This window comes from Crocodylus siamensis, chromosome 4 (assembly GCF_052110815.1).
Source record: "Crocodylus siamensis isolate JL-2025a chromosome 4, ASM5211081v1, whole genome shotgun sequence".
NCBI lineage: Eukaryota > Metazoa > Chordata > Crocodylia > Crocodylidae > Crocodylus > Crocodylus siamensis.
Window position 1 is genome coordinate 81,932,556 of NC_143398.1, and position 23,835 is coordinate 81,956,390.

General features: G+C 44.6%; 1 protein-coding gene across 5 annotated transcripts in view; it reads left to right on the forward strand.

The window, feature by feature from the left end:
• The window catches only part of TMTC3 (transmembrane O-mannosyltransferase targeting cadherins 3), a 60,330-nt gene that overhangs the window by 5,342 nt on the left and 31,153 nt on the right, over window positions 1-23,835 (forward strand). Inside the window, exons 2-7 of one of the 5 annotated variants that reach the window (XM_090042647.1) lie at window positions 5,864-5,955; window positions 6,999-7,108; window positions 7,704-7,922; window positions 12,108-12,326; window positions 19,360-19,459; window positions 21,935-22,050. In XM_090042647.1, the coding sequence (XP_089898773.1) occupies window positions 7,734-7,922; window positions 12,108-12,326; window positions 19,360-19,459; window positions 21,935-22,050 (624 nt within the window). In that variant the 5' untranslated portion in view covers window positions 5,864-5,955; window positions 6,999-7,108; window positions 7,704-7,733. Of the gene's footprint in view, window positions 1-5,863; window positions 5,956-6,998; window positions 7,109-7,145; window positions 7,205-7,703; window positions 7,923-12,107; window positions 12,327-19,359; window positions 19,460-21,934; window positions 22,051-23,835 lie in introns of all 5 variants that reach the window. The other 4 variants (XM_090042648.1, XM_090042649.1, XM_090042650.1 and 1 more) reach the window with 4 other exon arrangements.

The following is a 23,835-nucleotide window of genomic DNA, read 5'->3' on the forward strand; positions in this document are numbered from 1 at the left end:
CAAGGTCTGGAACAGCCTGCCAGCGGAGGTGGTTCAAGCGCCTACATTGAACACCTTCAAGAGTAAATTGGATGCTTATCTTGCTGGGATCCTATGACCCCAGCTGACTTCCTGCCCTTTGGGCAGGGGGCTGGACTCGATGGTCTCCCGAGGTCCCTTCCAGCCCTAATGTCTATGAAATCCTGTTTAGATTTAATACTTTGTCACCAGCCTATTAGTGACTTCATACAGAACCTGAAAAGGTACATTGCAGCTATAAAGTAATGTAAAAACTACCCTATTTACTGAAATCCAAGGCTAGCCTGAATTTAAGATGACTCTGCCCCCCCCCTGCCCCTGATAATTAGATTTTACACATGGATAATCTATTAATTTGTTATAATTTTCTATGTATAGAATCTAATTATTGGAGGATTATCTTACTTTTGTTGTATTCTCTCCCCTCCCCTCCTGCAGGCAGTAGGGGGACAGGTAGTGATGCGGGCAGTGATAGGGCAGGTAGTAGGGGGTGGGGATGTGAATGGTTAAATGCTTGATCGTTTAACCAATCTTCTCAGTGATAGCTGGTTCTAGCTTAGGGGTTATCACAGGGGTGGACAATTATTTCGGGTGGAGGGCCATTTAGTGAGTTTTGGCAAGTCATTAAGGATACATGACAGGCACCCAGGGGCAGATAAATACTAGTTTTCTAAATTTTTAGTAGCCCCAGAGGCCAGATAAAGTGGCCTGGTGGTTCGCATCTGGCCCACAGGCCACATTTTCCCCACTCCTGGGTTATCATTTAGCCTGGGGATTGGCAGTCTGGGAGGGAAGGGCAGGAAAGGAAGCCATGCAGTATCCCAGCAAAAACCAGAGGGCAGCAGTACTGGCTCTACACTGCAGCTAGGGTGCTGGGCTAGAGCTGTGTCTTTGCCCCAGGCTACAGTCAGATCAGAACCTGTTGGTGTCACAGCGTAAGTTGGGTGGGGACGTAGCTTCTGGTAAGGCAAATTCCAGTGTGGCTGCAGCCGGGCAGATGTTCTTCTGTTGCCCTCACCTCCAACAGGAGCTGCAGTGTGCCTCTCCCAACACCCGCCTGGACAGGCGCAGCAGGGGGCAGGAGTGGGAGGATGAGTGGCCCCTGGAGGCAAGGGGAATCACAGCAGCACCCAGCTGGCTGCAGCTGCACTGGGAACAGCCCCACTGGAAGCTGCATGCACTGGCTGGAGTTGGCAGGACTGTTCTGCTTCCCTTGCCTCCAGTTGCAACTCCTGTTCCTGCTATACCACGCTGCTCTGGGCAGGTAGGTGGGGGAGAAACTTCAGAGGGAGGCTCCTGCCCAGCACAGAGAGATCTAGTTCCAGTTCCCAGCTACCTTCCGCCTGCTCTGTCTTCTTTCCGGGGCTGCTCATCCAGCTAGACAGGCGGAGTGAATGGAAGGCAGCTGGAGCTTCATGCACTTGGCAGGAGCCTCCTGCTGAAGCTTACCCCGCCCACCCAGAGTGGTGGGACACGGCAGGGGCAAGAGCAGCTGGAGGTGAGGGAAGCAGAACGGCCCTGCTGGCCTTGGCCAGCACACAGCCCAGCTTGGCACAACACAGTGCCGGCTGCAAGGCCTGGGAGTGCATGACGTGGCATGGGGCCCCTCTGTGCTGTGCTGCGTGAGTCCTGGCCTTGCAGCTGGCAACTGTGTGCTGCCAGGATGGGCTAGGCTGGGCTGGCTCTGTGCAACACCATGTAGTTCTCAGCTGCAAGGCCAGCACCCTCACAGTACAGCATGAAGCCAAGCCAGCCTGGATCATCCCGGCTGCTGTGTGCAGTTCTGTGCTGCAAAGCCAGGACCCACACAGCATGGCGCAGCTCAGAGGGGATGGGCAGAGCTGGTTCAGGCTGGCTCCATACCATGCCGCTTGGGTCCCAGACTTGCAGCCAGAAACTGCACACCACAGCCAGGATGGGCCAAACTGGGCTGGTTGTGTGCCATGCCATGCAATCCCTAGCCTTGCAGCCAGAACCATGTTGTGCCAGGCTGGGTGCTTGTGCCATGTGGGTCCCAGCCTTGCTGCCGGGAGCTGTGCATTGCAGCTGAGACGGGATGGGCTGGGCTGGCTCCCACCCTCCCACCATAACCCTTCACACATCCACAGACAGTCCCATCCCCCCCCCCACCATATCCACACATACACCAACAAACTCCCACCCACTCACATACCCCCATACAAACCCACACCTACCCACCCCTCCACACCCTACTCACCTTAACTACACCTCACATGCATACCCTCACACCCACTCCTCAACCACACAGCCCCCACCTATATGTCCTTAACCCTTCCACATGCAGTATACAAGAGTAAGAGTGTATTTTGAGCTATTATACAATTGTCTGTTTACATAGTATATCTAGAGACATAAATGGGGACAAAAACATATATTTTAAATAAAATTAAAATGTTATAGTAGATGTTTGATTTTTTTTTTTTATTTAGTATATTATTTGGGGGGGGGTTCTAGTTTTAAGATGGCAACCCCCTTTGCCAAAAGGACTACTTTTGGGGTAAAGGAAGGGACTCTGGGGGCAGAGGTCAGGGGTTGGGCAGCACTGTCAGCTCCAAGAGGGTGACTGGGGGCAGGGCAACTCACGGGATGGGGCTACCCATATGGCCCTTGACAGCTCACCAAAACTCATTAAGCTGCCCTCCAGCTGAAATAATTGCCCACCCCTGTATTGGATATTAGTCACCCCCCTCTCTGCCCCCTCTCCTCCTCCTCCTCTCTCTCTCCCTCCCCACTTATGCTGTAACACCAGCAGACTCTGACCCCACTGCAGCTTGCGACAAAGAGCCAGCCTCCTAGCTGTGGTGTAGAGCCAGTACTGCTGCCAAGTGAGGCTGGGATGGTACCATGCTTTCTGCTTCAGGCTGCAGTTGGGATGGAGTCTGCCAGCACTAGAGCAAAGGTAAACAGGAGTGGAGGCAGAATTAGTATGGGGAGGGGGAGACAAAGGTGACAGGTACGAAGGCTGTGGAGGGAAAGGCAGAGAGTGTGGAGGCAATGGAGTTTGGGGCTGCAGCCCCAGCAGCTTCCTGCCTTCTGACCACCTCATACTTGATTCCAAGATAAGGGGCTTCCTGCCCCTCCCCATTTTAAACAGTGGGGGAACCTCATCTTCAAATTGAGTAAGTGTTCAAACAGAAATTACTGAGTTTTAACTTTTTTCCATTTTTGTTCTGTACATTTCAATTTTTAAGCAGAAGAGAAGTATTAAATGTACTTTCTACCTTCATTTAGTTTTCAGTTAAAAGTCTGGTAAATCAATGTTTGGCCTATTCTTTTTATCTTCAAGGATATGTTACTATAAGACAAAGAATACACTTGTTAGAGCGTTGCTAATTATGGCACAGTGGGCGAGTCTACACAAGATGTTTACTGCTGAGCTGCCTAGTTATCTCTGTAGTACAGTGTCAGCATCTACACATATGGTCCTACTAGGCCACAGGAAATAAATGTTGCTTTAGGTTAGTACTTATAAACGCAAGTTCTTTCCTGAGGTGGTGTCACTTAATCCACTGCAATGCATGTGTAGATGCTGACAGGGCTGGCTGTGGTATAAAGGTACTCCAGTGCAGGGGCTGCCTGCTGGCTAGCCCAATGCTTGGGGTACCAGCCAGCCTCTCTGCAGCACATTAAGCCGGGTTGGAGCAGGCCCTGTCCGACAAGCTGAAAGCCGTGGGCCACCTGCCAGCTGAGCCTGCTCCAACCCAGCTTAACCTGCTGCAGTCCCAGGCACATGTGTAAACATGGCACCCAGGAACAATAAACTTGGATGTAAACTGCACTGGAATTTATTCAGTTGGATTAATAGCGTGTATAAATGTGCCTAGTGGGTAACTATGCCACATTTGTGGTTGGAGCAGCATTTATATCTAAAGATAAGTATTCTAATTTCTCTGAAATATGTATAGTGATCCCCACTGTCTTGAAATTTGGCCTCCAAGTTCAGGGTAGAGCTTACTGTGGTCTGCATTTGTGACTAGCTAATCAAGGGATTACCAATTCCTGGGGGAAATGCTCCTCCACTCACCTAATCACCAGTTTCCTAAATTTAATCTATGCTTTTTCTCAGAGGCTGGGCGGGAAAAGACCATGAACCAGAGAAACCATGGGTAATAACCTTGTAACACTTTAATCAGTTAACTTATTGATCTAAGAACAGATATTAAAATGTTGCCTCCTGGCAGACATTAATTTAACGGAGTGATGTGATCTGATCCCCATCCCAACAGTCTTGCATTCAGCAAGTTCAAAGTTGTATGCCTGGGAGTCTCGCATGCACATTGTGTTGCCAAGTGTACCGCTTTGAACTTGCTGAGCTGGGAAGGAGAGGAGGTTAGGGACTGGTTGGCTCCCCTGCTTGGTACTTGCAAACTCCCATGTAGGACCAACACAGTTCAAAACCTTGGGCTGCCCTGTTACTTATATTGATTGGCATGGGAGCCAGAGCATCCCTGGGTCTCCAAGCTGGGTAGAGCTGCCCCATCCTAATACCAGCAATTAGCTGATTGTTGGCATGGGGATGGGGTACTATACACATTTATTTTAAGATAGCCTACACACAGCCACAAAGATGTTCTGTGTTACATGCGGAACTCCTTTGTGTCTGGTTTGCCATTTTATGGTGCCATAAATTGGGCCTTAATATTAATTGAGATTAATATGTCTGCCATATAGACATTAGATTTCAGTGGGCATGGAAGGTGGAAAAGAAGAACTAGAGAAACTGAGATCAGGAGGCTGGGGATCAAACTTAGGCCCACCCTTCTGTGTTTTGAAGGAGGAAAATAAAATACTATTTTTTTGTAATGAACTTGACACAGTGCAGGTCCAAGTCAAGTGTAACATTTTCAAATGGCAAATAATGATTAGGTTCTTTCCTTTGAGGTGGTGTTTAAGTGCTCTTGTTGGCAGGCAGTAACTGTTTCTGGAGAACTGCTGTCAAGGATTATTTCTGAATCAAAATGCATAAGATGGAAAGTAATGTCTAATATCAAACTTTTGCAGGCAATATCCCATCTGCAAGACAGTGAATATGTTCTGTTGATGGAGATATTAGAATACTCTGCCAAATTCATTTATTCATTTTGGGATTTTTTTAAGAGTTAGTTTGCTTTAAAAATGTCAAGTTTGAAATATAACAGTATATTTTTGTCCCCATGACCACTTGGGATTTTGAAACTTGAAACTTCTGTGTTAGAGAACCATAAAATGCTTGGTTGAGATCTTTCTCAGAAGATATACTGAAAACACACACATACAGGCAAAACCTTCTGCTTAGGAAAGCTACTGTGTATTTGTCAGCATTGCTTCCATTGGGATGACTTTAGGCATCAGGACATCACAGCACATGATTTTTGCACTGATTTATACCTCCATGTCATCACTTCACATAAGTACATTCCTAATGACACTCACTGTGTTTGGGAGAGCATTGTTGATTAATATATTTTCCAGGAGCTGATTTAGTAAGAATCACAATAAGGAAATATGTCTAAGGGTAGTTATAGTGGTGTGATCTTCTTCAGGGTCTCCTTGTTACAGGAATTGAGTAGGCATGTTGTGCTGTCTTGGAAGCAGCTGCTTTACCTTTTTTGGAAGTTGAGAGCTTGAGGGTTGGTTTCCAACTCTCAAAGTGTTAGGTGCGACTAAATATATGTTTTCTGGTTATGTAGCATCTGAATTAACCACTCTAGAAAAGTAGAGGATCCATATTGTCCACCAGCCATCCTAAGTCCTTCTTAACACACTTTTAAGCAATATTCTATTATAGCTGACATTTCATTTTTAAAAATTCATTGATATTTCTTCGTATATTTTTATTGCGAAGGTGCTGGTAAATCTGAGGAAAGCAGCGCAGTGATGGTTGAGCTGTTCCACTACCCTGTATCTTGATTACTGAAGAAACTTCAGGATCATTTGGTAAGCAACATTCATAAATTCTATTACCTTCACTTCAGTAATGTCAGCTTTTGACTGATCCTTGTTATGGTAACCAGGCAGACTGCATCTCTGGCCTCTTCTGATCTCCATGAGTACATACTGCCCACTCAGGTTTTGTACCTCGAGACATCATTTCCACCTTGAAGTGGTATCAAATGCTTCTCACACTTTTATACTTCACAATGGATTACAGCCAAGGTCATTAAACAGAATGCATGATTACCTTAGCACAGCAGTAGGCAACCTTTTCCAGCTGTCAGCTGGAATGACTCCTCAGGTCAGATGCAAGTGAGTGCTAAGACCCACCCATAGGCCTCTGCTTTTCCCTTTGGTGGTAAGGGGAAAAGCATCGGCAGGTCTGTCTTGAGTATTTGCAGTTCTCTTTCCCTGGGGACAAAGACCCATCAGTGATAAACAGTGACAAGCAGCCTCCTTAAAGCAAATACTAATGACTAAAAGCATTTGAGAGGAAACAGAATATATGAGCTTATCAAGTGTCTAGTTATCTTCCACCTGAGCATCTAAAGCTGCTTCTAGACCCCAAACACCTCCAGGGTCTACCTAACAGAAGCTGTTCCCATAATACAGCTTCAAGGAGAGAATCTTCTTAAACTGCTTAATCCTTTTGATCACTCCCTTTTCCCCAGAACCTTTTTAACGGTTTATGGTCTTTAGGTATGTTAGTTCTCAACAATTGGCATAACAGTTGTCCTTCCAGCCTGCAGTCTGAAAGTAATACCATCTTGAAATTCTTCTGTCTGTTATTCCCTTTACTACACTTAACAGTATACGTTTACGGGAAAGTTGTATAACTCTATGTATAACGTTATGCCATTAAGTAGTAAAAATGTAAAAATTTATCATCATATGTATCGTACGTAAAAATCGCACACAAATTTATGAATGTTGCATGTTTCCAAAACACTTTATGGAAATTAACAAATTTATCAGCAAACTATATGGAAGATTTAGGAATGTAAGTGAAAAGGGCGTTATGGGTTATTTGGTTGGGTTTTTTTCAGTAGAAAAGTTGTGATTAACAATGATACCAAAGCAAGTAAGAGGATTAAAAGAATGACCTTTTCATGAGCTTTTACAGAAGATGCAAATGAACAAAGTGTAAGCATTAGTGGTAAGTTTTAACTTTTCATTGCATTCTTCACATTTAGAGCACTCCAGTTCTATTAAGAATATTTACTCTGTATCCTGAAAATGTTGAGTTCATAAGGTAGGTTTTATTTTTTTAATTGTTGCCTTCCACAAACAAAATTATATTAAAGAACAGTTTTAAAACTACAAAACATTATCAGTTGGTTCACTGTGTGCCAGCTGGGTAGTGCTTCTTTTTTAGTGATTGGATTCAAGATCTCTTCCATTTTATAATTCCCTTATGCCATTCACAGGATAGACTTGTAGTCAAGCGCTCTCTGGCACAAATTAGAGTATAGGGGGAGGTATGTTTTGAGGTTTTATTAAGTGAAATACGGAAATTAAATTTAGCAGAACAGTTTTGTTTGATTGTAAGCAATTTTTTAATGCAAATGTGAAAACTTACTTTCATATCCTCAGTTTTAAATTATTACTGTGCCCAGACTTCAGTGTAACTTGAGTTTTTAATGTATGTGGTTGTATTGTGTTGTTCTAAAGCTAAGCTCAACAACTGAACTAAAATTAACTAAAATATGAATTGACAATTCTGTTTATTTGGTACTGTCCATATTTTCTAGCTTTTTAGTTCATGAAATCTTTTGGAGAAGATGGCTGATGTTAGCCTGAAGGAGGTTGCACTAATAATAGGTGTGGTGGCAGCTTGTTACTGGAACAGTCTATTTTGTGGCTTTGTTTTTGATGATGTCTCAGCAATTCTGGACAATAAAGATTTGCATCCTTCTACGCCTTTAAAAAACCTGTTTCAGAATGACTTCTGGGGGACTCCTATGTCTGAGGTAAATTAGATATGAAATATTAAAGTGTTTGCATATTTATATAATTTAATGTTTTTCTTAATTTCTGTGTTGTAACTTCATTTTTGCATAATAGTTTGTTTGATTCATGTACTGCATTATGCCAAATTCTAATACCATCTGTTCCTGACTCTTATTATTGTCCCTCTATTATTCAGCAGAATTTATTGAAACAGTTTTTATCACATAGCATAATTTTATCTATCTAGTCTTATTTCTTATATTGGAATTAGGAAATACTCATTACTCCTAAGAATTAAAAATAAAGTGGAATAGGGGAGAGGGAGAAGTAAAGCATAATATTAGGGTTTCTTTCTTCCTTGTACAGAAGCCAGGAGATAAGGTAATCTTCTAGTTGTGTACTAGCCTGAGACTCAGTGCATGTGGATTAGGTCCTAGCTCTAATGCAAACTATCCCTTCAGCAATTCACTTAATCTCTTACTCAAAGGTTCTCAGTGTAACATTAAACCATGACATGGGTCTGTGATCATCACATGTTTGGAAAGATCTCTTGGCATTCATTTTGTTTAAGTAGGTCTGCAATTTCTCATAAAATTGTATTGAAAAGTGCAGCCAACATGACATTTGGAAGGCTGTACATGTTAAAGGTACATCAATGTATTGGATCAGCATTGATAATAGGAAAATTAACATTATTGGCAATCGGCTTTTTTTGGTGGGGCAAGCAGCGCCTTTGCTCCATGCACAAATTTTGCGGGGGGGAAGCATATGCCCCCATGCCTCTCCCAGGGGTGTGTGCAGCCGCAGGGAGCCACACCCCTGTCCCCCGCCCGCACTGGATGAACTGCCCATATCTCTGCCCTGTGCCCCACCTCAAAGTCACATTCACTGTCCTGGCTAGGCAGCCCCTGCCCCTTCCCCACTCCCTTGCTCACTGTGGCGGCCTTGATCTGCACCCCAATGCATCTTCCCTTCCCCGTGACCCTACAGACTTACCAGCAGGTGGCTGCTGCTCTCCAAGCTGCCAGGCTGCATTTCTGTATATCAGCCGAGAAAAATTTTATCGGTGCACCCCTAGTACATGTAGCTGCCAGTGTTGAACAAGTTGGAAACCACCAATTTAACATGGAAGTCCCTACTGAAATCAACAATAAAATTCTGTTAGCTGCTGTGCAGATAGAGTAGCAGAGCCAGCATTAGGGGCGGGTGACCTCCTAGGACAGCATGGTCCCGGGGTGCCATACGCACAAGCTTTGTAAGCAGCTGGTAGCAGAGTGGTCTAGGGCATTGTTCGGGGCCCTGCATGATGCCGATGTAGGAGAGAAGAGGGCCTCAGCAGGGCAGGGTGGACTGCCTGGGATTCTGCACATACAAGTGGCAGCAGCATATGCTTCCACCTGGATGGGGCAGGGTGGAACAGGATGGAGTGGCACATTTGGGAAGTTACGGGCTGGGGCCAGTGACCCAAAGTGGAACAGGGTAGAGTCCCAGCCAAGTCTTGCCTATAAGTAGCCAGAAGGGCTGCACCGATAGAGATTTTGAGGGCCAATACCAATAGCTGATTTTTAAGGAGGCCAGTCGACCAATACCGCTCCGATTTTCTGATATGCAGTTCTTCAGTTTGAAGAGCTGCATCCAGCTGGTACGTCCGGTGTGGTGGAAGGGGAGAGAAGGGGTGTGGGGGCAGCTTGGAACCCCTGTGGTGAGGTGGGGAATGGGGCTGGGGCAGGCGGGTGGTGGGACAACTGCAAGTGGCTCATCTTGCGGTGGGGCACATGTGCCCCCCTATCTGTACAGAATGCAGGCTGCGGCTGTGGGCTGGGGCTAGGGCAGGCATGGGATGGAGGCATGGCTGGGGGGGAGGGGGGAGACTGCCACTATGCAGCTTGTCTGGTGGTTCCTGCCACTCATCTGGGAGGGTGGAGGGGGGCATGTGCCCCCAGATCTGCCTGGCTGGGAAGAGCCTGGCCCCAGCCCTCCCCACCCTACACATCCCGGAGGCACCCCAACTCTTGCCTCCAGGACAAGTAGCGGGAACAGTGTTGAGAGCCACCAGATGAGCACTGAATGAGCCACCCCCCACCCTTGCTCCCTTCGCACCCCCCAGTGAGCTGCTGCCTCAGTCCTGTTCTCACCCTGGCCCTGGCTGGGTGGCCCCTGCCCCAACCCCACACCCTTCCTCACCACAGGGGTCTTGATCTTCCTTCCCCATTCCCCTCCCTCCTCCCTTTCTCCTTCTACCACACCAGACTTACCAGCTGCACGCAGCTCTCCACACTGCCGGCTCTCCTTCTCACTGCCTATGTGCTGGGCTGTAGCTGCACACAGACATGGATATTTATTAGACAAATTATTGGCCACATTGGCCCGATTTCTGATGCAGAATATTTTCTTTATATCATTGCCAGTCTGATATTGGACCGATGTATCGGTGCACTTCTAGTAGCCAGTTGCATGTCAAGCCCTGGAAGAGCCCCATAGCTACTGCAGGGCACTGGAACTCCAATGCCAGCACACACCCTCCACTCATTGCAGGCTTCTGCTCTCTCCACTTCGGCTCAACAGGGCTGCAGCCAGCAGCCCCTGCTACAGGCAGACTCCCTGTCCAGCTCCTGGGCCGTTTGGGCAAAGCACTTCTGTGGCATGGCAGCAGCACCAGGAAGGGGGGTTGGAATTTCCAAAATATAAGTTTGTCCAGGCTGCTATTCTCCCAAAGGCCAGCTCTGTAGAATAGCTTTTAGTGCACTTTACAATTATGTATTTGTCTCATAGGGCATTTATATGTACATGTTTGTCTATTCTGACCCACTGGAAATCCTAGGTCGTGGCTGCCACTGCTGCTTCTCCCCACTTCCCAACTGTGGTGCAAATACCACTGAAGCCCATTGGTACTGTGGACCATATAGGTCGACACCTACACAGTCAAATGGGTCGCCAGCTGGCTGGAGGGTCGCACCCAGAGAGTGGTAGTGGACGGATCATTTTCAACCTGGAGGGATGTGGGCAGTGGGGTTCCACAGGGCTCGGTCCTCAGGCCCGCACTGTTCAACATCTTCATCAGTTACTTGGATGAGGGGGTAAAAAGCATCCTGTTCACATTTGCTGATGAGACTAAGATGTGGGGGGATGTGGGTATGCTAGAAGGGAAGAATAGGCTGCAATCGGACCTAGACAGGTGGGCGGATGAGAGCAGGATGGGATTCAACACTGACAAGTGCAGGGTGCTGCACCTGGGGAGGAAGAACCAGCACCATACCTACAGGCTGGGGAACTCGCTTCTCGTCAGTGCAGAGGCAGAAAAGATCTTGGAGTCGTCATTGATGCCAAGATGAACATAGGCTGGCAGTGTGGGGATGCAGTCAGGAAGGCCAACCACACCTTGTCATGCATCCACAGATGCATCTCGAACAGGTCCAAGGAGGTGATCCTCCCCCTCTGTGCAGCACTGGTCAGGCCGCAGCTGGAGTACTGAATCCAGTTCTGGGCGCCGCACTTCAAGAGGGATGTGAACAACATGGAGAGGGTCCAGAGGAGGGCCACCCACATGTTCAGGGGGCAGCAGGGCAGGCCTTATGAGGAAGGGCTAAGGGACATGAACCTGTTCAGCCTCCACAAGAGAAGGTTGAGGGGGATCTAGTGGCCTGTTACAAACTAGTCAGGGGGGACCAGCAGGCATTGGGGGAGTCCCTGTTCCCCCGAGCACTACCAGGAGTGACTAGGAAAAAACGATCATCAGCTGGCAGAGTGTAGATTTAGGCTAGATATCAGGAGGCGTTACTTCACTGTCAGGGTGGCTAGGAACCACCTTCCAATTGAAGGGGTGCTGGCTCCTACCCTGGCGGTCTTTAAGAGGAGGCTAGATGAACACCTTGCCGGTGTTGTCTAACCCCAGTACTCTTTCCTGCTATGGCAGGGGGTCAGACTCGATGATCTGCCCAGGTCCCTTCTGACCCTACAAACTATGAAACTATATCCAGTGGCTCTGTGTCCCAGTCCCAACCTGTAGGTCTGCTCTATTGGCTAAAACAGAGGATCATGTTGCTTGGGAGAATGATCAAAATTAATCCCCCTCTCTCATCCTAGAATTTCTTTACTTAGTGCTGTAAATGTTTGCATAGTACTGCTGTGTTTAGGTTGATGATGTTTAATAGAGGACAAAAGTGAAAGACTCTTTGTAAATGTTTGATAATTTTATTTCCCTTTAGGAAAGAAGTCATAAATCATATCGTCCTCTCACTGTCCTCACGTTTCGTTTAAACTACCTGTTCAGTGAGTTAAATGCAGTTTCCTACCATCTCCTAAATTTGGTTTTTCATGCTGTGGTTTGCGTAGTCTTCCTCAAGGTCTGTAAGCTTTTCCTGGACAACAGGAGCAGTGTGATAGCATCTCTGCTGTTTGCAGTGCACCCAATACACACTGAAGCGGTAGGTGAACCTAAAAGAGTTTATATTTATTCATTCCTAAAACTAACTCTTGGCTTAATTTTTAACATTTTTTTAATTAATTTTATGTGTGTCAGCATAGCCTAAAAAAGCATGTTGATTTTGTATTCGTACTGTTTATGCTGCTGTCAGGGAAAAGTAGCATAAAGTTAAACATCCTTTAACAGGAAAGATTTGATACAGTTTTGTAGCATGCTTCTGCAAAAGGAAGTTGCAATTTAAATTTGTCCCTGTACAATAAAAATAGACCAGTCTAAATCCAGTTTCTAATGGACAAGTGTTACATTGCAAGGAACATCTTTAAACCAACACGGCTACAACCAACACGCCCAAAGAACATCAGTGCTTTTTAAAAATCGATGATAATTTTGGTACAAAAGTCATGGATAACCCAAAATGCATTTTAAAGGAGAAAATGATAGAAGCTATAAAAGCTAGTTTGGGGCGAAATTCACTAAAGTGTATTTTGTTACATGCCCACCTGCCTATCTAGCCTTTGACCAGCCTTTGATCTTTCCCTTGTCATCAGGCTCAGTGATAGTTCAGTGCGCAGAAAAGCTATTAAGTGATGTTAATTTATTTCTGACTAAGCTAATGAAATCTCCTTTGAGCTTGCTGTTATCAAGTGGTTCAGGCTTCTTCCATGAAAACTCATTTTCTCCGTGACATTATGAGCAAACCTTTGTCTAATGATCCATCCAACCTTGAGTTTTACAAGATTTAGTTAATATTTTTCCAAAGGTGGTAGCGTGATTCATTCTAATTAGCCACTAATTTTGCTAGCTTTTTCCCTCACTACACATCTGTCCTAACAAGGCCTTTTTCTATAAGTCTGATGTGAAAATATCTCTGCTTTTTTTGTGGGGGGTTTTGTAGACTGCGCTAAATTCCTGAGACAAATCTTTCCTTAGGAATATAAAAATTATCCTATATCGGAGTAATGGTACACGTAGTTTAGTGTCCTGTTTTTGCTATGGCTACTAAGAATGCTGTGTCTAAATGGCTATCTGATTGTGTATCTAATGCTCCAGCCAGACTTCAAGCAGGAAGATTAATGTCACGGTACATTCTTTTTGGAGTAGAACAGCTCTAGTAAACTGGCTTCAGATCTGTTCCTATTAAGGATATTTCTACACTAGTCGCATGTATTCTCTGCCCCTATTCTCAATATTTTCATTATATGGTTAGGGTTTGGTAGAGAAACTATGGCTTGTGTTGCATCTGCTCTCCAAACTCCAGTAGGAGTTTAGCTGGTGTATTTTTTAGCGTTCCTGAACTGCCTAACCTGGTTACTGACACTTTTCTGAAGATATGTTTGCCCTCTATCCCTGAAATAAAATACCTGCAGCAAATTTGGTATTCTACAACTTTGGAAGTTTATAAGACAGCTTTAAAGAAATATCTGTTACAAATGACTTAAAAATTAAGCCTTCTTAGTACAGAGACAGAAACTGGATGTCCCTTCCATTCTTTCGGCCCTTTTTTCTGAGGGTTGTTTTTTTGTTTTGTTTTTTTGCATGTTGTGAAGGAGTTATTTTATTAGTATATCTGGAAAGTGAGATAAATGTTGCTGTTGTTTTTTTCCCCTTTAAAACCCATGTTACATTTTTGTCCTGTTAGTCCTTGTTACCTCATTTTATAACTGTAGAATCAGAGGGTTGGGGGGGAGGGGAGACTAGGGCTTCAGGCTGGAATTCCATAAATGTAAAAAAAAAAAAAAAAAAAAAAAAAGGCTTTGACTTGTAATTTGTGTTCTTCAACGAAATAATCACTTCAAATAAGAACTCAGCAACCTTTCTTTCCTTGTATTATTTTTCCACATTCTAATGTTAAATATTTTATTTACTTCTTAACTTGCAAATGAGTGACTACTATATATATTTTCATTTAAAAACAAGCATCCTGTTAAGCATCAGTTGAAAATGTTTTTGCCAAGTCTCATTTAGGAGCACATATTGAAGAGTGGTAATTTGAAGAAAATACTTTGGAAAAAGAGGCTTACAGGGGTGGGATTTCTTTTTTTTAATTAAATGTAGTATAGTGCAATAAAATTACCAGTAAACTTAGTATGACGGCTATAAATTACACTTAGTCTACAGTGATCTTGCATTGAATTTGATTGTTGTGTGCTTTTTGCAAGGTTTATTAATTAGTAGTAGATACTGAAATAATTGTTAGATACTTGGGTCATTCCAGACATTGGCCACATGAGGGCACTCAAAGACCATCTATGTTAGCAGAAAATTGGTGAAAGTATTTAAGACCCCATCTGATGATCTCAGATATATTTGTGCAATTCTAACTGAATTTAACAGCAGTTGCACCTGAGAGAGAATTTATCCCTGTATTTTTCCATGTTTGGTTTTATTATTTTTTCTCCCATCTTTGGGCAATTTAAGACTCAGTTGTGTTGTAAAGTTGTATATATCTCTCTCATCTCCTTTTGAATTTTGCCAGTAAAGTACCTACTACGGGTGTACATGTGCTCTGTACACCCAAGTTTGAATTTCTTTTAGCTAATAGTGTCTATCTGGTCCATACAAGGAAATAAAGAGCCTAGCAGCTGTGACCTCCATTAATTTCTTCTTACTACCCAGGGCAGTAACATGGTACGCCGTGTTTTGCACTGTAGAAACCCTTAATCCTTTTACAGACTTGTCAAATTTCTGAAAGCCTTCAAAATAGTCTTTGGTTTAGTGTTTACACCTTGGACTGATTAAACTTCACCTGAACTGAATTTGTTCAAATCAACCCCTTAATTCCCCTACTTTTCTATATAGGAGCCTCAAATTGCAGAATTAAAATCTGCAGGCTTCAAACCTTGACCATATTGAGTTGGGCTAATATTCTACTTGAGGATCATCTGAGAACCTACATTCCAAACAGATGCTGAGTCTCTTTCATTCTCTGCCTAGATGTGAAATCTAGAGATGTCAAAATGAAATGCCACCTCTCTTAACAGTCAGTGTGTAAGTAGTGCTGGATTCAAGACTCGGCTACATAGAGCAAGAGACCACACCAAAGTTGACACTGACATTGGCATAGGCGATGTGTAGGGGAGGCACGGTAGGGCATGTGCTCCCCCCCTTTTTGCCCCCCCCCCCCAGCCTCAGGAGGCACCAGTCATTCATGGACATTAACATTGGACCTGCTATGCTATTTGACTAAGACACAGATGCTCAAACTCTACCCTATGGAGCGATGTGATCCAGCTCACAGGGCTCTCTACCACTCTTAAAATTTGGTGGGTCAGGAGTGGTAGTAGCATTAGTTGCAGCTTCGCTGCTGCTAGACTTCTGTGGCAAGCCTCATAGACTGGATAGCATAGTGTTGCATGTAAGATCAGGCATACAAGGCTGAGTGAAGGTAGTGTGGGGCCAATCTGGGCAAACGAGCTATGGCTATTGCCGTGTGTCTCTAATCCAGACATGCTTAGAAGCGACATGGAGCCCAATCCAGTTGCACAGGGACCTGCTGAAGCTATGCAGGGCCTAGTCCAGTGGAGCAAAGGTATGCAGGGTCTGATCCAGCTCTGTGGAGCCCAGTCTGGCCAACAGAGTGGCCTTGCACCACTCATCTGGCTTATGGGACCAAAAGTTTGAGCACTAATGCATTAAGGTAATGTCCCAATCCTCAAAAAAATAAAAAAGGGATGGGGGTGCATCCTGAACTTCAGAACAGGAGTGTAATGCTCAATTTCTTCTCGTAGGGTTCCTCAAGGCATTCAGATAACGGCATAGAATCTGATGCACAATCCACACAATTATGCCTCCTGCTAAGTCCCATGTGCATGGCTAGAGGTGTGATTGTGGATCTGGCATCAGACCTGGTTAAGCCTTAGTTCCATTATGGGAGGAGCCCAGGATTGCCATCCCAAGCTCCCCCTGTACCAGCAAATAGCAGACTCTTGCAGCTTTATGTCCTGTAGCTCATGGGACTCTCAGCCATGGCAATGCCCCATGTGTTGCCACAGCTGCAAGTCCCACAGCTGCTGGCACTTGGCCACAACAGTGCCCCATGCTGTGCTATGGCTGAGGGTCCTTTCAGCTGTGAGGCACTGCTGCAGCCAAGAATCCCACCAGCTGATGGGGGTCCCAGCCATAACTACCTTACTACACATGCAAATTGGGTAGCAAACGGCTATACAGTTATTACACATTTTCCAGCTCTAACTTTATAGCTGGATAGACCTTTTTATGACATGTTAGTTACTTTGCAGTTGTAGCCAGTCTAAATTAATTGTGTGATTAACCAGTAAATTGCATAATGCAAGTAACATGTAGAGGGGGCCTTACGGAGAGAGACTAGAAAGCAGCTGTTTCTGGTACTTGACACAAGCTTTTGTGCTTCCAATAGTTCTCTCTGTTGATCTCTCTCATAACTGTTTCCATGTGGTCCTTGAGTGCAGCTGCAGAGGGACTGTGTAAGGATTAGCCATTTCATCAGATCTGCTGCTAGCACAGCCAGTAGCTAAGCGACCACCCTGTGGTTATAGGATTCTACCATCCCATCCCCTCAGGTTACAGGGAAACTTTGTTTTTATGCTGTAATGAGCTATTCATCTTTATCCAGAAAGAAAATAAGGTCTTTGCAGACAGCAACCCTGATCAAATTTGAATGCAAGGGTGACAGGAAACTGGAGGCACAGGCATACCAGTTTCTCTTCTAATGATCTCTTACACATCTTCAGACAAAACAACCACCTTGGTACCAATCCTGACTCCAGACAATTTGAAGAGCTCCTGATTTGGATAATAAATGCTTTAGAGAGATGCTATCAGACTTCCAATTTCTCTGTTAACTGCAGAGAGTGCTGGAACCTTTCCCTGTTAATTAGGAACTCTTAGTCTTGCCGGGAATACTTGGGCAGACTTCAGTGGCTGTGACACAAACAGCAGAATGCATTTAAAAACAACTACCCACAGTCATACCATTCATAGAAGTCATAGTTGATTTGCATTCAACAGCCCTACCCAGTAGAGGACAGATTCAAGTTCCTTCAGTCATTCATACAAGATATGAGGACAGAACTGACTGTAGCAGTCATACAGGGCTAAATCTACTGGAACACATTTTCAATTTGACACTGCTTACCAAGCTTCACCTGTGGCACTTACAGCAATGGCAAGAGACAGTGTGCAATATGAGCCCAGTCATCAGTGTCGCATCCCAGGTTCTGCATGAGCGCACCTTGTGGCTAGAGCACCTGAAATATGACACTCCTACTTGGTATTCCAATGATGAGCTGTTCAGACAACTTATTCTCAACAGGTACAAGAGAGAGTCCCTCTAGAGCAGATAAATTTATGAGAAATGTTTTTTTCAGCAAAATGGAAAGATCTTCAACGTAGCCTGCACAAAATGATTTGAATCATTCCTAAAAAAATAAACCTTTCATTCCTTAAAAACTCTTAACTGCAAGTGAAATTAGAATTTGACTTCTTTGAAGTCTGTCTGTTTCCAGTATTGGCCTAAAATGTCCAATTTTGTGTTTCTTGCAGGGTCCCTTTAAATGTAAAGGCAGGATAAGCTGTGATGCATGATTTTGTACGGAAAATTTAATACTTTGACAAACTTCAGTCACTCTGGCATTGCAGAATCCATTAAAAAAAAAATACCCCACACAACCATGCTGTTCATAAGAATCATAGTTAATTTGCATTTGGTACAGCCCTACCCAAGGTTAATCTGGTACAGGGTTCCCTCAATTTATGCTGTACCTGCATTCCTGGAGAATGGTGCATAAATTGAATTCTCATAAAGTGAACCCATTTTACAATGTAACAAATAGGGATAGGTTCCCATGGCAGTGGGGGAGGGAGTGAGTCTGGGACTAGGGGAGGGGCACCGCTCCCGGGGCTGCACAAGGCAGCAAAGCAGAGGGAACAGAGACACTCACCTCAGCCTTGGCAACAGTGGCCCTGGGAGCAGTTGGCGTCAGCTGCCTACAGCCACTGGGCTGCAATGTGCTCTGCTTGTCCCCACTCACCTCTGCTCCTGGGCTGCACTGTGCTGTGTCCGTACTCACCCCAGCGCGTGCTCCAGTCTTCATAGTTAGCATTATGTTAGCAAGAGAAATCAGTGAAATCCAAATCCTTATTTCTGGACCCTTTACTGCAGCACAGGGACAAAGATGATGAAGAGCTGCATCCTGGTTGCATTTCCAAAGTAGTATCAGAATTCTGTCAGAACTAGTCCAACACTACCTTTCCTCTCTTATCAACTTCATGTGCTTCTTCAAGAGAAAAGAAGAGGAATGCTCTGTTTCTGGAGCGTTCTGTGGCTATTTATGCAGAACTAAGGTCTTCAGGCTCTCTCCTGCCTCTGTGTCCTTGTCAAGTGCATTGAAGGAAGACTGTCTCATCCCATAAACCTTCAGGTGATTCAGGTATGGTATTCCACCTGAAACCAGTTGACTGGGACTCTTCCATTGAACCTCAAAACCTACTTCACCAGAGGATAAATTACATTGTGAGTTTACTTCAGATTCATGTCATTTTCTCAAATTTGTAAAGCAGCTGTGTGGAACATCGTACTGACTGCATGTTAAATACTAGGCTCTTAATATGGTAGGTAAAAAAGATGTTAACTTTGGAAAAGCAGTAACATAACACTTTTATTTTAACTGATTGACTTACTCCTTGATATAAGGGAGATCCTGCTTGTTAGTCGCAAGCAATAGGGTCCATGCTGACACAAATGTGAAGAAAGAACAGTTACCTTACAGTAACCGTTACTTTTCCTGATATTGTAGCCTACCTAATTCCCCATTCTCCATGTCTTCAGTTATGTGCTTCAAGTTGCAAGTGATGAGTGAGGGTAGCAGCCATTACATTCCTTCACAGGAGCAGGAGGCAGCATGAGGCACATGCACAGCCCCCTGCAGACACTGTTAGCCAAAAGAATCTGATCTGGCAAGAATGAGGTGTGTACACACCTGAAATGGGATATGCAGTATTTTGAAAACCCATAGTTACTATAGGGTAAGTAACCATTATTTTTCCTTTCCCTTCAGGTAACTGGAGTGGTGGGGAGAGCAGAGCTTTTATCATCTATATTTTTTCTGGCTGCTTTTTTGTCCTACACTAAATCTAAAGGTTCAGACAATACCATAGGTAAACGCCTAATTTTTTCTTTATTGGTTTTACTAGTACTGATAGAAGCTAGCTTCTGTGTAATACCTTATTTTTTCAGCTGACCCTTAAAAATAAGGTGTCCTATGTTTAGGCTCATGGGGCATCTTTATATGTACTGCAGGGGAAGAGGGATGGAGGTGCTTTAATTAGAGCAGCTCAGAGTGCCATTCTAATTAAGTGCAAGCAGCATCATGTGTCCCGCGCTTCAAAGTGTCTGCATGGGTCCTTTAACTAAAACCCATTAGAGCATCTCTGTCACCATTTTGAAGTGCAGGGACGCTGAATACACCGGGTGTGGAAGCTGCTGGAGTTAGCACACTCCAGCAGACTTAGTTAATTGAGTTTGCTCTGACACGAGCTAATTAGCATACATTGGCACAGACATCTGGCGTGTAGGTGCCCGTGGTGACTTTGTGGTTTTGTAAATACCGTATTTTCTTACATACATCACCCACCTTTTTCCCCAAAATTGGGGTGCATTCAGATGGGAAATTGTTTTTTTCAATGAAAGAGAAATGAGTCTGGAAACACTGTGCATGCCATGCTGCTGCCAAGGTGGCTGCCACTTGTATCTGTTTTGGCAAGCTGAAGGGGCAGTGTTCTAACCCTCTCACATCTCTAGGTGTTGGCTGAGCATGGTTGCTTGTGCCTGAAACAGCAAGTACACTGCTATCTTTCTGAGACTTGTGAAGTGGAAATGACATTTTATTTACAGGAATTTATGTAACGAACTACTTGCAGTAAAAAATTAAATCTTGCTACTGTCCCTGCAAGGGTCTGGAGCCTAACTTTGTCATAAAACAAGTCTTCTTGGAAAAGTGTGTCCAGAAAGTGTAGCATCCCAGGAGATGGTCAGGAAACAGAAGGAACTTTCTGGTGAAGGCTGCTATATCCAGGATGCCGTGCTTCCTGGATACTCTGCTTCCCAGGAGGACTTGCTCAATGTCGCAAGTTGACCATAACTCCAGGAATTTTTTTTCCCCTACATTCTGCCTTCCAAAAACAGGGTGCATGTTTCATTTGGCTGTGTTTTGTTATATATGAGCAAGTACAGTTGTTTTGTTTTGTTTTTTGCTTCAGAATGCCTTTTGCTTGAGGACTTTTGAATGGTTTTCAGTCATTTAAATATATTACACAACAAGGGTGCTCAGGAGGTACTACTTCACTGTCAGGGTGGTTAGGAGATGGAACCCACTTCCAAGGGAAGTAGTGCTTGCCCTGACCCTGAGGGTCTTCAAAAAGAGGCTAGACGGCCACCTAGCTGGGGTCATTTGACCCCAGCATCCTTCCCTGCCCATGGCAGGGGGTCGGACTATATGATCTGCTTAGGTCCCTTCTGACCTTACCAGCTATGAAACCCTTCAGCCTGCAAGACAAAATGCAGCCCACAGAGCCATCACATCTGGCCCATTGAGCCATCGTTTATGGCACACAGGGCTCCATGTGGGGTAGAAAATAGGTGGGGGGGGAGTGGTGACCATTAATATGGTAACTCCCTGCACCCCTCCCACCAAATTCCCAAAGCCCAAACCCTGCAGTGCCAGTCACAGCCAAGCCATGCTCCCTCCCCTGCATTTGGATCAATGCCAGGCCACAACCCCTTCTCCCATGGGGGTCCAGGTTGGGGGCAGGCCATGGCTCCTTCTCCCTCAGGGCCAGACTGGGGCTGAGCCATGCCCCCTTCCCCTCTCAGCGGGGCAACAGTTATACCCCTCTTCCCTCCTCCACAGAGCCAAGCCCTTTTCCCCCATGGACCCAGGCCATGCCCCTTCCATGCTTAGCCATGCTCCTTTTTTCCTTGTGGGGCCAAGCCATGCCCCCTTTCTCTTCCAGGTCCAGGTTGCAATTGAGCTGCCCCTTGAACCCCTCTGTGTGGTCAGATGATGACTACCATGCCAGAGCTGGATTAGGACCACAGGTGGGATCCAGCTTGCAGATGGAAGGGTACTTTCCCATACATCCTGCTGGGGGGAAAAGATTGAGCACCACTGTGTTAATACAACTTTTCTGTAAGGTTGGGTGACTATTACTCTTCCAAAAAAAAAAGGGTCTATTGCAGTGCATATGATGACTAGCTCTCTAGAACCTGTTCTGTCACAGACTAGAGTTCTAAACCTGTCTGCTGAAACATTAGGAAGATAATTTGTTTCAAAATATTTTGAATGGCTATAGATGGGAAATGGGACTTTTCAGAAGTTAAGAAAATGAGAAGAATTTTCTATATTGTTCATGTATTGCACACATGTACACCAGCCGTATCTTTTTTTGTTTAGTCCTTCTTTCAGGTTGGGAAACAAATGTCTAATACGGTTGTAAAATACTTTGTGGGGTGAGACAAAGATTCTCATGACAAGTTCTGACTAGTGATGATTGCCACTATTTAACTGTGAAGAATTTAACTCATTAAATAGCTGTGATATCTTTGTTTTTTATAATATCTTTTTTACATTGCAGTGTGGACTCCAATTGCAGTAACAGTGTTTCTAGTTGCTGTTGCAACACTGTGTAAAGAGCAAGGAATAACGGTGGTAGGAATATGCTGTGTTTATGAAGTATTTATAGCACAGGGGGTAAGAAACATTTATAAAAAATTCCATTATAAAGTTTTTTTCTGTCAGCTAGCTCTTTAAGCTGACTACAGATTAAAGTTTCTGAAGGCCAGAGGTATATAGGAATTGACAATAAAGTATTGAAGGCTTATAAGGCAAAAAAAAAAAATAGAAAATGTGCTCTCCACACACATCTGTCTCATTTTAGTGAAAAGCCACACGGTCTAAAATAAAATTATTTAAATCAATTAGCATTTAAATTTTTGTGAAATTCACAATTCCTACTGTTCCTCTTAAGTCAGCTGTTAATTCATAGAATCATAGAAAATTAGGGTTGGAAGGGACCTCAGGAGGTCATCTAGTCTAGCCTGCTGCTCAAAGCAGGACCATCCGTAACTAGATCATTCCAGCCAGGGTTTTGTTGAGTTGGGCCTTGAAAACCTCCAAGGATGGAGACTCTACAACCTCTTTGGTACTTTGATAGTTAACACTTTGCTAGTCTGTAACCTCTCTGGGTTATGGAGTCTCTGTTGCTGTGATTTACTACTCTCCTAACGAGAGAGTTTTTCCTAATAACTAACCTAAACTTCCCTTGCTTCAACCTGAAACCACTGCTTCTTGTTCTGTCGTCTGCCATTACTGATAACAGTCTAACTACATCCTCTTTGGAATCACCCTTCAGATAGTTAAAGGCTGCTATCAAATTCCCCCCTCAGTCTTCTGTATACCAAATAAGCCCAGTTCCCTCAGCCTCTCCTCAGAAATCACATGCCCCAGCCCCCTCGCCATTTTCATTGCCCTCTGCTGGACTCTCTCCAACTTGTCCACACCCTTTCTGTAGTGGGGGGAAGGGGCAAAACTGGACACAGTATTCCAGATGTAGCCTCACCAGTGCAGAACAGAGGGGGATAATCACTTTCTTTGTTCTGTTGGCAGTGCTTCTATAATTGCAGCCGAGTATGCTGTTAGACGTTTTGACAACAAGAGAACACTGTTAACTCGTATCTATCTTATTGTCCACTGTAACCCCCAGGTCCCTTTCTGCAGAGCTGCTGCTTAGCAGCAAGTCTGTAGCAGTGCATAGGATTGTTCTGTCCCAAGTGCAGGAAGTTGAATTAGAAATTTATTTTAAAATGTTAGGCTTCCTATTAAACTTTGATAGTTAACACTTTGCTAGTCTGTAACTTTAAAATTAAATCTCATCCAGGGAAATAGATTTTTCTCCACAACTGAAACTGATAGTTCACATGCTTTTATTAGCATATCTCACTTAATCATGTTTTAATTATACGTGTTAAGAAAATCTGTTTAGGTTACAAATTCAAACTTGTAAAAGGTAGTGGTACACTGATATATTGGTCCATATCAGATTGGCACCAGTAAAAGGAATATTGACACTATTAGCAATTGGCTTTTTTTAACTAGTTTAACTGATTAAAGTCACTAATTTAATGCTGTCTGCATGTGTGCAACCACAGCATGCACACAGCCAGAAATGCAGCTGGGCCGCTTGGAGAGCAGTCTCCTGCCGGTAAGTCTGTGAGGGGAAGGAGCATGGGGGGAGAGAAGGGTATGTGTGGGGACAGGTCTAGGCTCGCAAGGTGAGGGAGGGATTTCAGGGGTAAGAACAGGCACTTCCTAGCCAGGGTGAGGTGTGGGATGGAACTGTAGGCCGCTTGTCTGGAGGGCGGGGATGGGGGCTCAGCTCCCTAGTGCTGTGAACACTTATGGGGGGCATGTGCCCCCTGGATTTGTGCACAGGGTGAGTGCAGGCTGCCTGCTGCAGGCTCTGGGTTGGGGGCTGTG